The sequence below is a fragment of the Antechinus flavipes genome, chromosome 2 (genome assembly GCF_016432865.1).
Source record: "Antechinus flavipes isolate AdamAnt ecotype Samford, QLD, Australia chromosome 2, AdamAnt_v2, whole genome shotgun sequence".
NCBI lineage: Eukaryota > Metazoa > Chordata > Mammalia > Dasyuromorphia > Dasyuridae > Antechinus > Antechinus flavipes.
The window spans coordinates 463,983,912-463,996,073 of record NC_067399.1 but is presented as its reverse complement, the minus strand read 5'-3'; the positions used below and the strand labels follow the sequence as shown (position 1 = coordinate 463,996,073).

At 41.7% G+C, this 12,162-nt stretch overlaps 1 protein-coding gene across 1 annotated transcript in view; it reads right to left on the bottom strand.

Annotated features, from left to right (window-relative positions):
- Positions 1-759: 759 nt before the first annotated feature.
- Positions 760-12,162, bottom strand: part of LOC127550543 (carboxyl-terminal PDZ ligand of neuronal nitric oxide synthase protein-like) — a 35,640-nt gene continuing 24,237 nt past the window's right edge. The window contains exons 8-10 of the mRNA XM_051979572.1: positions 11,653-11,818; positions 10,919-11,123; positions 760-9,978 (exon numbers count right to left, since the gene is read on the bottom strand). Coding sequence (XP_051835532.1) covers positions 9,684-9,978; positions 10,919-11,123; positions 11,653-11,818 — 666 coding nt within the window. The 3' untranslated portion in view covers positions 760-9,683. The remainder of the gene's footprint in view (positions 9,979-10,918; positions 11,124-11,652; positions 11,819-12,162) is intronic.

Genomic DNA, 12,162 nt, shown 5'->3' with positions numbered 1-12,162 from the left:
AGGTTACAAACTGCACTGCATTGTTTGACGGATAGAGATCTTTACCACCTGCGTCCAGCCTGATTACCAGACATCCAAGGGGAAGAAAAGAAAAGTTGTTTTTTTTTTCCCCCTCTCCTGAACAGTCAGCATGACAAACATGTAAAAATGCTAACTGCTTCTCCCTTCCCCCCTCCCCAGCCCCCCTACTGCCAGCTTCTCCAGGCCCCTGATTCCACACTGGCACCAGGACCCAGGCCTGTGGGTGAGGGGCAATGGGAGCTGGGATTGCCGAGGGTAAGTTGGCACCAGATGCTGGAGGGTCTGGGATACCAGGATGAGTTTGGACTTAGCATCCTAGAGGGTTGGAGATGGAAAGACCCTTAGAAAATAAAATGTTTGAATTCAACTCAACATGTTAGAGTTTATTCAAATATATACATGTTAGAGTTTAATTCAACAAAGGGATCTTTAAACATGGACTACTAGAGCCAGGAAAGATCTTAGAACACAATGTAGGAGCTAGAAGGGACCTTAGGACATAAGTGAGGGGAAGTGAGGACTCACTTAGGATCAATTAAACAAGTATTTATTAAGCACTTACTCTTCTCTGGGCACTGTTTTAAGCCCAAGGGATATAAAGACCCAAATGAAACTGTTCTTGGCCTAGAGCTTATATTCTAATAGCATAGAACAGTGGTTTAAATTCAATTAGAAATGGGGACCATTAAACCATACATCAAGATCACTGTGGGTTGCATATTGGCTTAGAAAATCACATTTGAACATTATCTACTGTGTTTTTATTTATTTTGGTAAATATTTCCCAGTTACATTTTAATTTTCAGTCCTGTGGCCCTTGGGAGTGTCGTGGGCCACATGTGGCTTGTGGGCCACATGTTTGATCCCTCGGGCACAGACAACTTGTACATACATACGGCTTTACAAGACATATACACAGTGACCTTAGAGAGAAAGGCACCAGCAGCTGCAGGCACCAGGAAAAGTCTCCTGAAGACAGTTGCACCTGAGTGAAGTTTTGAAAGAAACCAGGGATCCCAAGAAGGGAAGAGGGACAGCATTCTAGGCACAGGATAAGCCAGTGCAAAGGCATCGAGGTGGGAAATGGGGCATCGAGTGTGAGGATCCGCAAGGAGCGTGGAAGGGAAGGGAAGGTAGGAAGCGGCCAGGGGGTGAAGAGCTTTAAAGCCCCAATAGGGGACTTTATGTTTGATATTTGAGACTAGAGACATCGGAGTTTATCAAGTTCAGAAATGACATGGTCAGACCCGAGCTTTAGGAAAGTCACTGTGATGATGGATGGCAAATGGACCGGACTAAGTAATGGGGAGGCTGGGGCTTGGACGTGGATTTCTTGGTTCCTTATCTTGGGATCTTTCCATGTAACCATACACTTAATCAATGGTGAATCACTGAATAATAGGATACTACTAGTTGATGTTTATAGTTGGTCTAAACACTGATTTCACACTGATTATCATATGATCTTTATAATGAAATGTAAGTAGGGCAACAATTGTTACTGCCATTTCACAGATAAAGAAACTGAGGTTTAGAAGGGGTAAAAAGCAAATTGCAGAGCCAGCTATTGAAACCTGCTTCCCTGAGTTCTAGTCCTATGTTCACTCTACCCTACTCTTACTCAGTCTCTTTCTTGCTTACCTCCACCCAGAGGAACCCTATCCATGTGTAGTCGGAGAGAAAGGCTTCTTTTGTGGGCTAGACTAAACGACGGTTGTGGATGTTGTGGGGTAAGAAGGAGCTATTCTGAAGACAGTGGGGGAGTCATTAAATTTGGGAGAAAATTATGTAGGAGGCCTTTAAAGGGGAGAAACAAGGAAAGAAAATAGGGTCTTGGAGGAAGGGAAGGAACACTGAGGCCTGCCTGGGAAGGAGACATCTTGGAGTGGAGACTCACATGGCCACAAATACAACTCTATAAACATATGCTCTTAAATATAAGAAACATACAAAAAGATACTAGCTCTTAGACACATAGAGATACATACTATTTACATGTCCTTCTTATGATGACATATCTATGTATATATACCTAACACACACACATACATTTACCATTACATGCATAGGCACAAATAACAATAATACACTGATGCATGCATTCACATACACATATTCATATTTCCTTTCTCCACATTTATATACATGTGCATCTGCTCCCCACACAATTCAAGTGACAAGCATTTATTAAGCACCTATTATTTGCAAGGCGTTATGACAGGTGCTAGGGATAAAAAATAAAAAGTCCCTGTTCTTGAAAAGTTTACATTGTTACATATGCTCATATACATATATGCATAAACTTACATAAACACATCTATGGTCCCTTCTAGCTTTAAAAAATTATATAATTCTATATATTCACAGTTTTTTCCCTTTCTGGCCTTTGGCTAGGCTAAAGGATAAGAAAGCTAAGCTAAACAAACCTTCCTTTGTGGGGAAGCCTTTATTCCCCTATTCTTTCTCCTATCTCTTGGGCTTTCCTTTGTAATTTGTAAAATTTTTCAAATGAATCAGAAAACCTGGGTCCTTCTCCCAACTCTGCCACTAATGTTTTGTGTGACTTTGGATAGGTGACTTCCCCTCTCTGAGCCTCAGTTCCCCAATCTTTAAATTTGAAAGAGGATAGATTAGTTGATTTAACAGTTTCTTTCTCTCAAACCTGATAGTGCTTGTTCTATATTCTAATGTCCCTTCCAACCCTAATATTCTGTAATTCCAGGTGACTGTTTTAAAGCAGGGAATCTGGCTTGAGAGATTGAATGTATTTGGGGAAATGGTTCAGGGCCATGAATCCTTTGCCCTGGACAACATGTGGCAGAAATTCTCCAGTGGGGAGTCAGCTTCTTTGCCCCTCCATCCCTAAAAGAAAGGAGAGCAGTAATCCCCAATCCAAACCCAGTCTAAGTTTCTCGGTTTTAGGCGCTGTGACTTTGATAGCAGTGCCCCCTGGTGTTCACTCCTAGTGTTACAGACAGCTTTCTTCCAGAGCTTGCCAGACCCTTTTGGTTTCCCGGGAGACCCTCTCTCCTCAGCCCCCTGGTACAGTTTGGGAACCTTCTTAGAACTTCCTTTCAAGGGCTCCGATTTTGGCCCCACAGCCCCTTATGGAGAATTATTTCTTCCACGGAAATAGAGCTAGATTGGCAAAACTCTTGGGAGAGAACCCTACGCCTTTCTAGTGCAGTAATTCATTTACCAGAAGAGTAAGGAAGGCTAAGGGGGAAAAAATGACTTGGGCACTATTGTACAGCCTATTGCTTGTACAAAGTAACACGGTGCAGTGGGAAGAAAACTAGATTTTGAGTCATAGCTGGGGTCTAATCGCAGCCCTCCTAATTACTGTGTGACACGGCACAGTGCAAGGGGCACAAATGTTTGGGCTCACTATCCCAGGGTTCAAATACTGCCTCCAACATTTAGACAAGTAAAGCTTAAACATGCTTGGGATTCAGTGGCCCCGTCTGTAAAAGGAGGGGCTTGGACTCCTTTCCCCAGGCTCCTTCCAGCTCTGACCTTCTGTGTTCTCAGGCGAGAGTCAGCCCTGGTCTGCCAGGTTCTGCAGTGTTAAGTCTCGGAAGCCGTCCTCAGGGAACTGTCTTAGAACACAGACAAGCTGCACAGACCATTAGCGATCACCCTGGGACAGTGGTCAGCAAACAGCAGCCTTCAATCTGTAGCTCTTTCAGCTAAAACAAAGTCATGATTCTTATTTTGTGAGTGCGGCCTTTGCCTGCCCACTTTAGCACTGATCCCCTGCTAGTGGCCCTCCCTCTAGCCACTCTGTTTCATAACTCAAGTCCTATTTGACCTTTCTGGGCTTGGTGCTGGCCATTTCTCCCTGCCCCTCCCATCCCATGCACTCAGACTGGGGCAGCATGGGAGAGCAGACTAGCCCCAAGACTGGCCTCTGAGTGCGGAAGTTCTCTAGCTGTGAGACCACTGGGAAATCACTTAAATTTCTCCAGCTTCAGGTCTATAATCTGCAGGGTGGAGATAATAACACCCCATCTCACCCTTATGAAAAAACATTTTGCCCTTTCCTTATCCTCCAGGCCAGGCTCTCCCTTCTACCTCTCCAAAACACTTATTTCCTTCACCTTCACAGCCCCACCCTAGTTGAGGCCCTCATCCCTCTTGCTTGCCTCGACTATTAACAACAGCATAACTGGTTTCCCTGCTTCCACAGTCTCTTCTCTCTCTGGTTCCTCCTCCTGAGGAGGTACCAAAATCATCTTCCTAAAGCATGAGTCTATCTGTGTTATTCCCTTACTGAAAAAAACCCTCTAATATTTTCCCATTTTCTAGAGAATAAAATGCAAACTTCTCAGCTTCCAACTTCTCTATTCTGGCTTTAGACCACTTTATTGACACATTTCATATTTCTTCCTTTTTATACACTCAGTGTTCCATCTCAACTGGCTTCTACTTGCAGTTTCCCAAACTCAGAATTCCAATCTCTAGGCCTTTTTGTTGGCAGTCTCAGAAGTCTGGAATGCCCTTCCTCCCCAATTCTGCTTCATTGAATCCTTGGTTTCCTGCAAGATTCACCTTAGTTACCACTCCTTTCAGAAATTCTAAATCTCTTTAATTATAGTACTTTCCCTCCTCAAATTATTTTCTAATAGTTTTTATGTATTATCTTCCTCAGTAGAATGTAAGCCTCTTGAGGGCAAGGGAAGTTTAATTTTTGTCTTTGTTCTCTCCAGGGCTTAATAGTAATAACCTTGTAAATAGCAAGTACTTAATAAATGCTTATTACCATTATCTTCCAGGGGACGAACTCATTATGCTCATCTACTAATGGAAAGTCAGGCTATAGGAGTCTGGCTACACTTGAGTATTAGCAGAAGGGTCTTCTAGAAACTATTTAAATTGCTCATTTGGTATTTTTATTTTTAATTACATTAACATATACTCACAGTACTTTGTTTTATACCTTTCTAATGCGGGTTACTGTAACAGTAGGTATTAGAGGATATCTATTTATATGTTATCCCTTCCTAGTAGGCTACATTCCAAGGTGAATTGGGGCTCATTTTTATCTAAACTTGGTATATGTTTGTTGAATGAAATAAAATAATAAAGTTGTACAATACGAGATAGAGAAGATTGGTATCAACTCTCTGGCACCAACTCATAGAGAATTAAGGATTCAGCTACAGTGAAAGGTGCCCTGGATTCAATGTCAGGGAACCTAAGTTGGAATTGAAATTCCGCCATTTACCGTAACCTTGGGCAAGGTACTTCCTATCTTTGAGTCTCAGTTCTTTCGTTTGTGAAATGAGAGGGCTTAGAATTAATGAGCTTTAAGGCCCTTTAAATCTTTCAACCCTAAATTTATGATCCTGTGTGTACGAGAGAATATGTAATAGCTGGCATTTCTCTAGCATGTCACAGTTTAATTATCTCACTTCATCCTTGCAAGGGTCCCGATAGGAAGAGTAAATATCACTATCCTATTTTACAGATGAATGAATAAAGACATGCAGAGAAGGGACTTGTTCAAAATTTCTAAAGGTACTAAGGAGATACAAAGGAACATAATTCATAGAATCATTACTGGATTGAGGGCTAGAAGATCATCTAAAGATTATCTAATCCAAACCCTTATTTTACAGATGAAGAAATTAAAGTCAACAGAGATTAAGTACTATGCTCAAGGTCACATAGTGAGTAGAAGAAATGGTATTTGGACCCAAATTTCTTGATCCAAATTCAGTAACCTTTTCTTCAAAAAGTTAAAAAAAAAAGTTTCTTCCCATTTCTGATCTTCCAGAAAATCCAGGTTAATTTCCTAGGTCTCCTCAGCTGTAGCATATCCTGAGATATAGGATGCTAGTTTGGAAGACAAGGGCCAGTTAGAGGCAATGGTAGAATTCAGCCATGAGACCTCTCCTCCATTCTGGGAGCCACTGTACAAGAGCTCTAGGGAAATGAGTATTATTATGGCAATCCTTCAAATAACCACAAGGTGGCAGTATGAGACCAGGCCATTTGGGCTTATTGGGTTTGACCAACCAACCAACTAACCAACCAACTAACCAACTTACTATTCTTCCTTGATTTTGGTTCACAGCCCCCCTTTCACCTCCAAATTTCTGAATCCTACAGCAACATGTCCTGAACTGAAAGTCAGGGTTCTAATTCTGACTGTCATTGATTTATTGACTTTGAGCAACAGGACAGGAATTATATTTTTATAGCATAAAATGTGTTATAAACAATTACCGTCCTGTTTTTCTGTTTGGGCTATTATTAAAAACAGATGAAATGCTGTGGTTCAAAGCACTTTACAAGAATAAAGTGCCATATTATCATATGAATTATTATAATGAATTATTATTCATTACTCTTGTGTCAGGGGTTCTTGCATCTTAGATCCCTGGCGAAATCTATGGACCGCTCCTTAAAATAATGTTTTTAAATGAATAAAAAATATATAGGATTACTAAGGAAGTAATTTATGTTGAAATAAAGCTACCAAAATATTTTTAAAATTCACAGATGCCTGATTAAGAACTCCTCTCCTTTTCTGAGTTATGAACACTTTCAATCAATCCATGAGCATTTATTAAATGCTTACTAAATACTAGGCCCTGAGCTATGCATTGGAGATACAGAGAAAAAACAAGAGTTCATACTCTCAGGAAGAGGATTATTATCCCCAAAGCTCAGAGCTTGCCAGGGTATCACAGCTAATGACTGACAGAATTTGCACCTGTATCTAATGTCTTCAAGCCTTACGCTCTTCCCACTGCAACACAATATACAGACATGTGTGAATGTTAATTATATATATGTGAGTCTTGGAAGGATGAAGTGACTTATCTAGAGTAACAGAGCCAGCATTGGAATCTAGGATTTAAAACACATCTTCTAATTTCAGATCCATTGTGTACATTCTTTCACCTGTGGAATAGATAAAGGAATGAAGAAGTCAAAAATTCTTTGAATTTCCATAAAAGAAAGAAAGCATCATGAATATATGTTTGCTCTTTCACTATTTTTTTTTCTATTCCTAGATAAATAGCTACATAGATGTAGCTTTGTTGATTACATCCTACTTTTACAGGGTCCCCTAAAACCACTTTGGAAATACGAATTTCTCCTTAACCTCAAAATTTTCTTCTGTTCCTTCCATTATCTTGCATCAATAAGAACTTGGATCTCTCTTATATATCCTTTGCCATCCTTTCCCAATTCCTTTTCCTAAATCAGTTATTGAGCTAGGAACAGACTCAGGACATTCATTTCTTTCCACTTCCAAACCCATTCCACTTCTACTATCATTTTATCTTTCCTCTTGAAAAATTTATACAATCTAAATCTGCCATATTCATTCTACATTCTTGCTCTTGACAAGGAATTATGGGATATTGATCTAGGAGTAGGGAAAAGGAGGAATCTCTCACATTCTTAGGGTTAGTATATGGGACACTGGGACAGACTCCACAGGATGGGTAAAGATAATCTTTGCTGGGTTCTGACTTAATTAGTTACTGATCATCTCTCCTCGAGGATCTATATTCCAGAGGGAGGATAAGCTATAGGAATTCCAGGGCTTCAACCAACAGCCCAGAGTGCCGAAGCTGGGGGATTCTTTTTGCCTAAGGGTTGAGGTGAGGAGGCCCCAGTATTAAAGGGCTGTGGCAGGTAGTTGAATGAGTTAGAAAGCTGGAAGACCCACATTGAGTCCCAGCTCTGGAACTTTTTAGTTGTGTAAGATTGAGCAACTCACATCCCTTTACTTGGTCTCAGTTTCTTCATCTGTAAAATACCAACAATGACATTGGCATTCTTTTCCTTATAAGGAAAGTGCTTTAAAAACTGGAGATAGGTATAGATGTGGGGACTCTACATCATATATGGGTTATATTCCTTGTTTATGGCCAAAATGTGAAATCAGTAACTTTTGTCTGCATTGTCATCCATCTGCTCCATCCCAAGCCTAATTTCAGGTGGTTCAAGGCCTTTCTGCTGCTCTGTCTCCACACTTCCTATTTCTTGAAAAGGTCTTAATCAATTCATTCCTATGAAGGGCATTAGGGAACGACAGAGCAATGCTTCTGAATGAGATTTTCTAGATCCACAAGAGTCAGAGGTTTATCAGATCCCAGGGAGTAAGGGAGGGACCTTCTTAAGATTATGAAATAATAAGGGTTCACATCTATATAGCACTTGAAAATTTGCAAAAGGCTTGAGACAAACTCCCATTTGATCATGATGCAGGCCCAGCCAAGGGTCACAAAATGTGAACTGGGACACCCAGGAGGATAAAACTTTATATTTCTATCCATCCCAGACATTTACAATGCAACACGAGGCAGTGTAATATAATGGAGAGTGTTGGATTTGGAGTCTGGAAGACCTGGATTCAAATCCTTGCCTTTTGCAAGTCACCTCTCCTTCTGGGCTTCAGTTTTCTCGTCTGCAAAATGTAAGAGTTTCATTGGATGACCCTTAAGGTCCCTTCCAGCATGAAGGTTCTTACTTACTACCTGCCTCCATGTGGAAAACAAAGACAGAAAGTAAAAATAGTTGCAGCACTTCTAGAGCTCACAGTTGTAAGGGGAGGGGAGAAGGCAATGCCATAGACACACATAAACAAGACACAAGGAAAATATAATAGGAGTAGAGCAGAGCTTCCCTCATAGTACTCCAGAAATTTAGGGAGAGAGAGATCTCTTTCTTCTGGGGAGAGAAAGGAAGTGGAGATGTTCAAGGCAGGCTCTGCAGAGGAAGGATGAGCTGAATTGGGCCTTGAAGGATGGAAAGGACCTTATCAGAGGAAAATGGAGGAAGGAAAAACCCGTTCTAGGACTGAAAAGAAAATGGGAGCAAAGACCAGTTAGATGGGAGCAAAGATGCCATTGAGAGCTGGAGTGGACTTTAGAGAGCATTTTAGTCCAATATTCTCATTTTAAAGATGAAGAAACTGATAAGCAAAAAGGAGAATTAAAGAAGAAATCTTAGCAGAAGGTCTGGGGGTGGGTAGGAAGTTGGGACATCTAATTTCTAATTGCTCAGCTGGTTAAGGCTATGGTTAACTCATTAAATAAACAAACATGTAAAGCAACTCGGAAGTGAGCTGATCTCCAACAAAAAAACAGCTCACATTTCTAGAGCACTTTGAGATTCACAAAGTGCTTTCTGTGAGGTAGGTAGTGCAAAGATTTCTTTCCCCATTTTACGGAGGAGGAAACTGAGGCTCAAAGAGGTGAAATGACTTGCCCAGGTTCACATAGCTAAAGTGTCAGAGATGGGGTTTAAATCTACCTCTTCTGACTGCAAGACTATGCTCTTGCCATTACACCATGATGTTTCACAAGGAATGGTCATAAGATCAAGAGCTGAGAGGGATCTTAGAGATAATCTGGTCTAACCTCATCAAATCACAGATGATGTTATTGAGGTCCAGAGGATATTAGTGACTTGTCTTGCATCACACCGATGGCTTGGGAACCGAACCAGGATCTGAACCCAGGTCATCTGGCTCCAAGTCCAGTGCTGTTAACACTATAGTAGGCTATTTCTGCCCTATACTCAAATTTAGGTACACTGTAGGTAGCTCCAGGTGGATCTGGAGGCCTTTCCCTGGTAGGATCCAAAGGAAAAGGAAGAAGGAAAAGGAGGAGAAAAGCCAGGGGGTTGGGGTGGGTTTATGCAGGAATGTGAGCCTCGATGGCTGGATCCTCCTCATCCTCATCAGAGAAACTGATGTGCAGGATCGTGTCATTGGCTCCAGATGGGAAGGTTGCGGCTGAGAGGCGCCACTGAGTGGCCCCAGCTTTGACCTCCTCCAGGGTGTCATTGCTCACTGAATCTGGGCTTCCAAAGGAGGATGGCTGTCCCAGGTCAGGCTCTGAGTCCAGGCTGAGGGAAGTCTTGGTCAACCTCTTCTTGAGGGTAGGGGGTGGAGGGTGAAGCTTGGGAATGGATGGTGACATCAACAACCTGGAGGGGAGATTGGGGAGGAAGGGAAGGAGAGTGGGAAGAACATGGGGGCTGGAGTCAGGATTATTCCTAATTCTTTACACTTTTGAACTTTCTGAATCTGTTCCTCATCTAAAAAAAATAGGGATAATCTCATCAGGGTTATTATGAGGAAAGGGCTTCATACATCACTTGGGGAAGACCTGTCTGTAGGCAGAGGGATGATCTAAAGCTTTCCTGGTTCCTTGCTCTTCTTGCAAGCTGGCATAGGGCTAGGAATGGGAATTATCTGTGGGAATTTAGGCTTCCTCCCCATTGCTTTCAGTTTATCTTGCCTCAAACCTAGAAGAACCAGGAGGAACTCTTTCTTCAGGGCTCTGATTCCATTTCTGAATGCTATGGGAGGGCCCTGGGTCCAGATATAGGACTTCAGTCTGAATTCCAGCTCTGCTGACTTAGTATCACTGAGATCTTAGGCAAGTCATTTTCTCTCTTCAGACATTGCTGAGAGGGATTGAGCTAGACCTGCTCTAAAGTCCTTTTCAGGTCTACATCCTATGACCCTAATAAGCATAATAATCCTTTATGATATTTGGTGTTTGGGGGATCCTGAAAAGCTTTTTCATATCTTATCTCATTAGATCCTCAGAACAAATCTGTGGGAAAAAAAAAGGTAGTTTAGATTTGATTCTCTCCTTTTTTATAGAAGGAAAAACTAAGGCTTAAAGAGGGGAGTAATTTGCTCCAAATTATATAGAGAATGGATTGAAGTAGGGATGGAACAAGACAAGAGAGTAGGTCTCTTGATTCCTGGTTTATCAATCTTTGCATTACAACACACTGCCTTCAGTATCTAGAGAAAGTACAAAATCCACCAGTGGGTATTCATGTCTTTTTGAGATTGTGGGGATTACTTGTCTATCTTTAGGAGAAAGGATAGGGAAGCCATGGGGTCACTGACCTATCTTTATTGGTTGTGATACTGGACGGACTCCCTCCTTGTTCAGTTTCCTTGGAGTCTTCCTCTCTCTGGCTGAGCCCAGGCAGATGCTCACTTCTCAAAGTCAGGCTAACCTTTCCCACAGTGTCCTGGCTCCTTTGGGCCTTGGGACCCAGTGTGGAGGCCCGGTCCAAGCTAAGACTGAAGCTCTGCAGAGATTGACCACCTATTTTAGTAGAAGAAAGAAAAGAATAATCATAAACTCTTTGATCAGAGTCTACTACTAAAGATTCCCAAGCAGGCCCTCAAAGTGGCAGCAGCCAATTTTTCTATCCTCCTACCCAAGTTCCAAAACTCTTTGTTCTAAGGTGCTTTCTAATAATAATGTTATCCATTTTTTATACTAATATTCTTTCTCATCAATAAAAAATAATTTTTCTTCTAAGGTTTTAATGTAACCAATTAATATATTAGCATAATTTAGTACCATGTAGAAAACTGAAGGTAATTTTCAACACACACATACTCTACTAGGAGCCCAGAATGCCCTTCTAGTAGTTCTACACCTCTATAATCCTTCATCATTAGACTAGCATTATCTCCTCCTTCCAACTTTACCTGGGTCACATGAGACTCCCAAAATTTCCAAATCTCAAACTAACAGACCAGTTTCAACCCTCTTTTCTGTCTTGAACTGATTCTCTCCCCCTCCCCCTTAACTACCAGTTCCCTGTCCTGCCCTGAATACTTCTTACCATTATGTCGGCCCCAAGCTCTTTCCTCTAGTTCCCTCAGTTGCCGACCCAGCAGAGCCATGTGCTGGAGCAGGTCCCGGTTGGTCAACAGCAACTGGCGAATCCTGGCTTGGGCCTCCACTCTGGCAGCTGTTTCTGCAGCCAGCTGATCTGTGAGAAGCTGTACCTGGAGAATGCCCATCATCACCCCATTTGTGGCCATTCTTGACCTTTACCTTTACCACCCACTTCTCATTGTGAAGGAATCACAGAATGAGGTTTCCCAAATTAGGAGGAACCAAAGAGGTAATTTTTTCCCCCCACGGAGGTTATTCTAATCCAAAGTGGCTTTGAGCACTGGATTCCCCTCTCCAACATGATCAGCAATTGATCATTCACCTTCTATTTAAGACTTACAATGACATGGTGCTCGCTACTTCTTGGGTTGTACAAACCATCTATGGAAGCCCTTTTTGTTAGGAAGGCAGTCTTCACAAAAAGCCAAAATCTACCTCTCTATAATTTAAACCA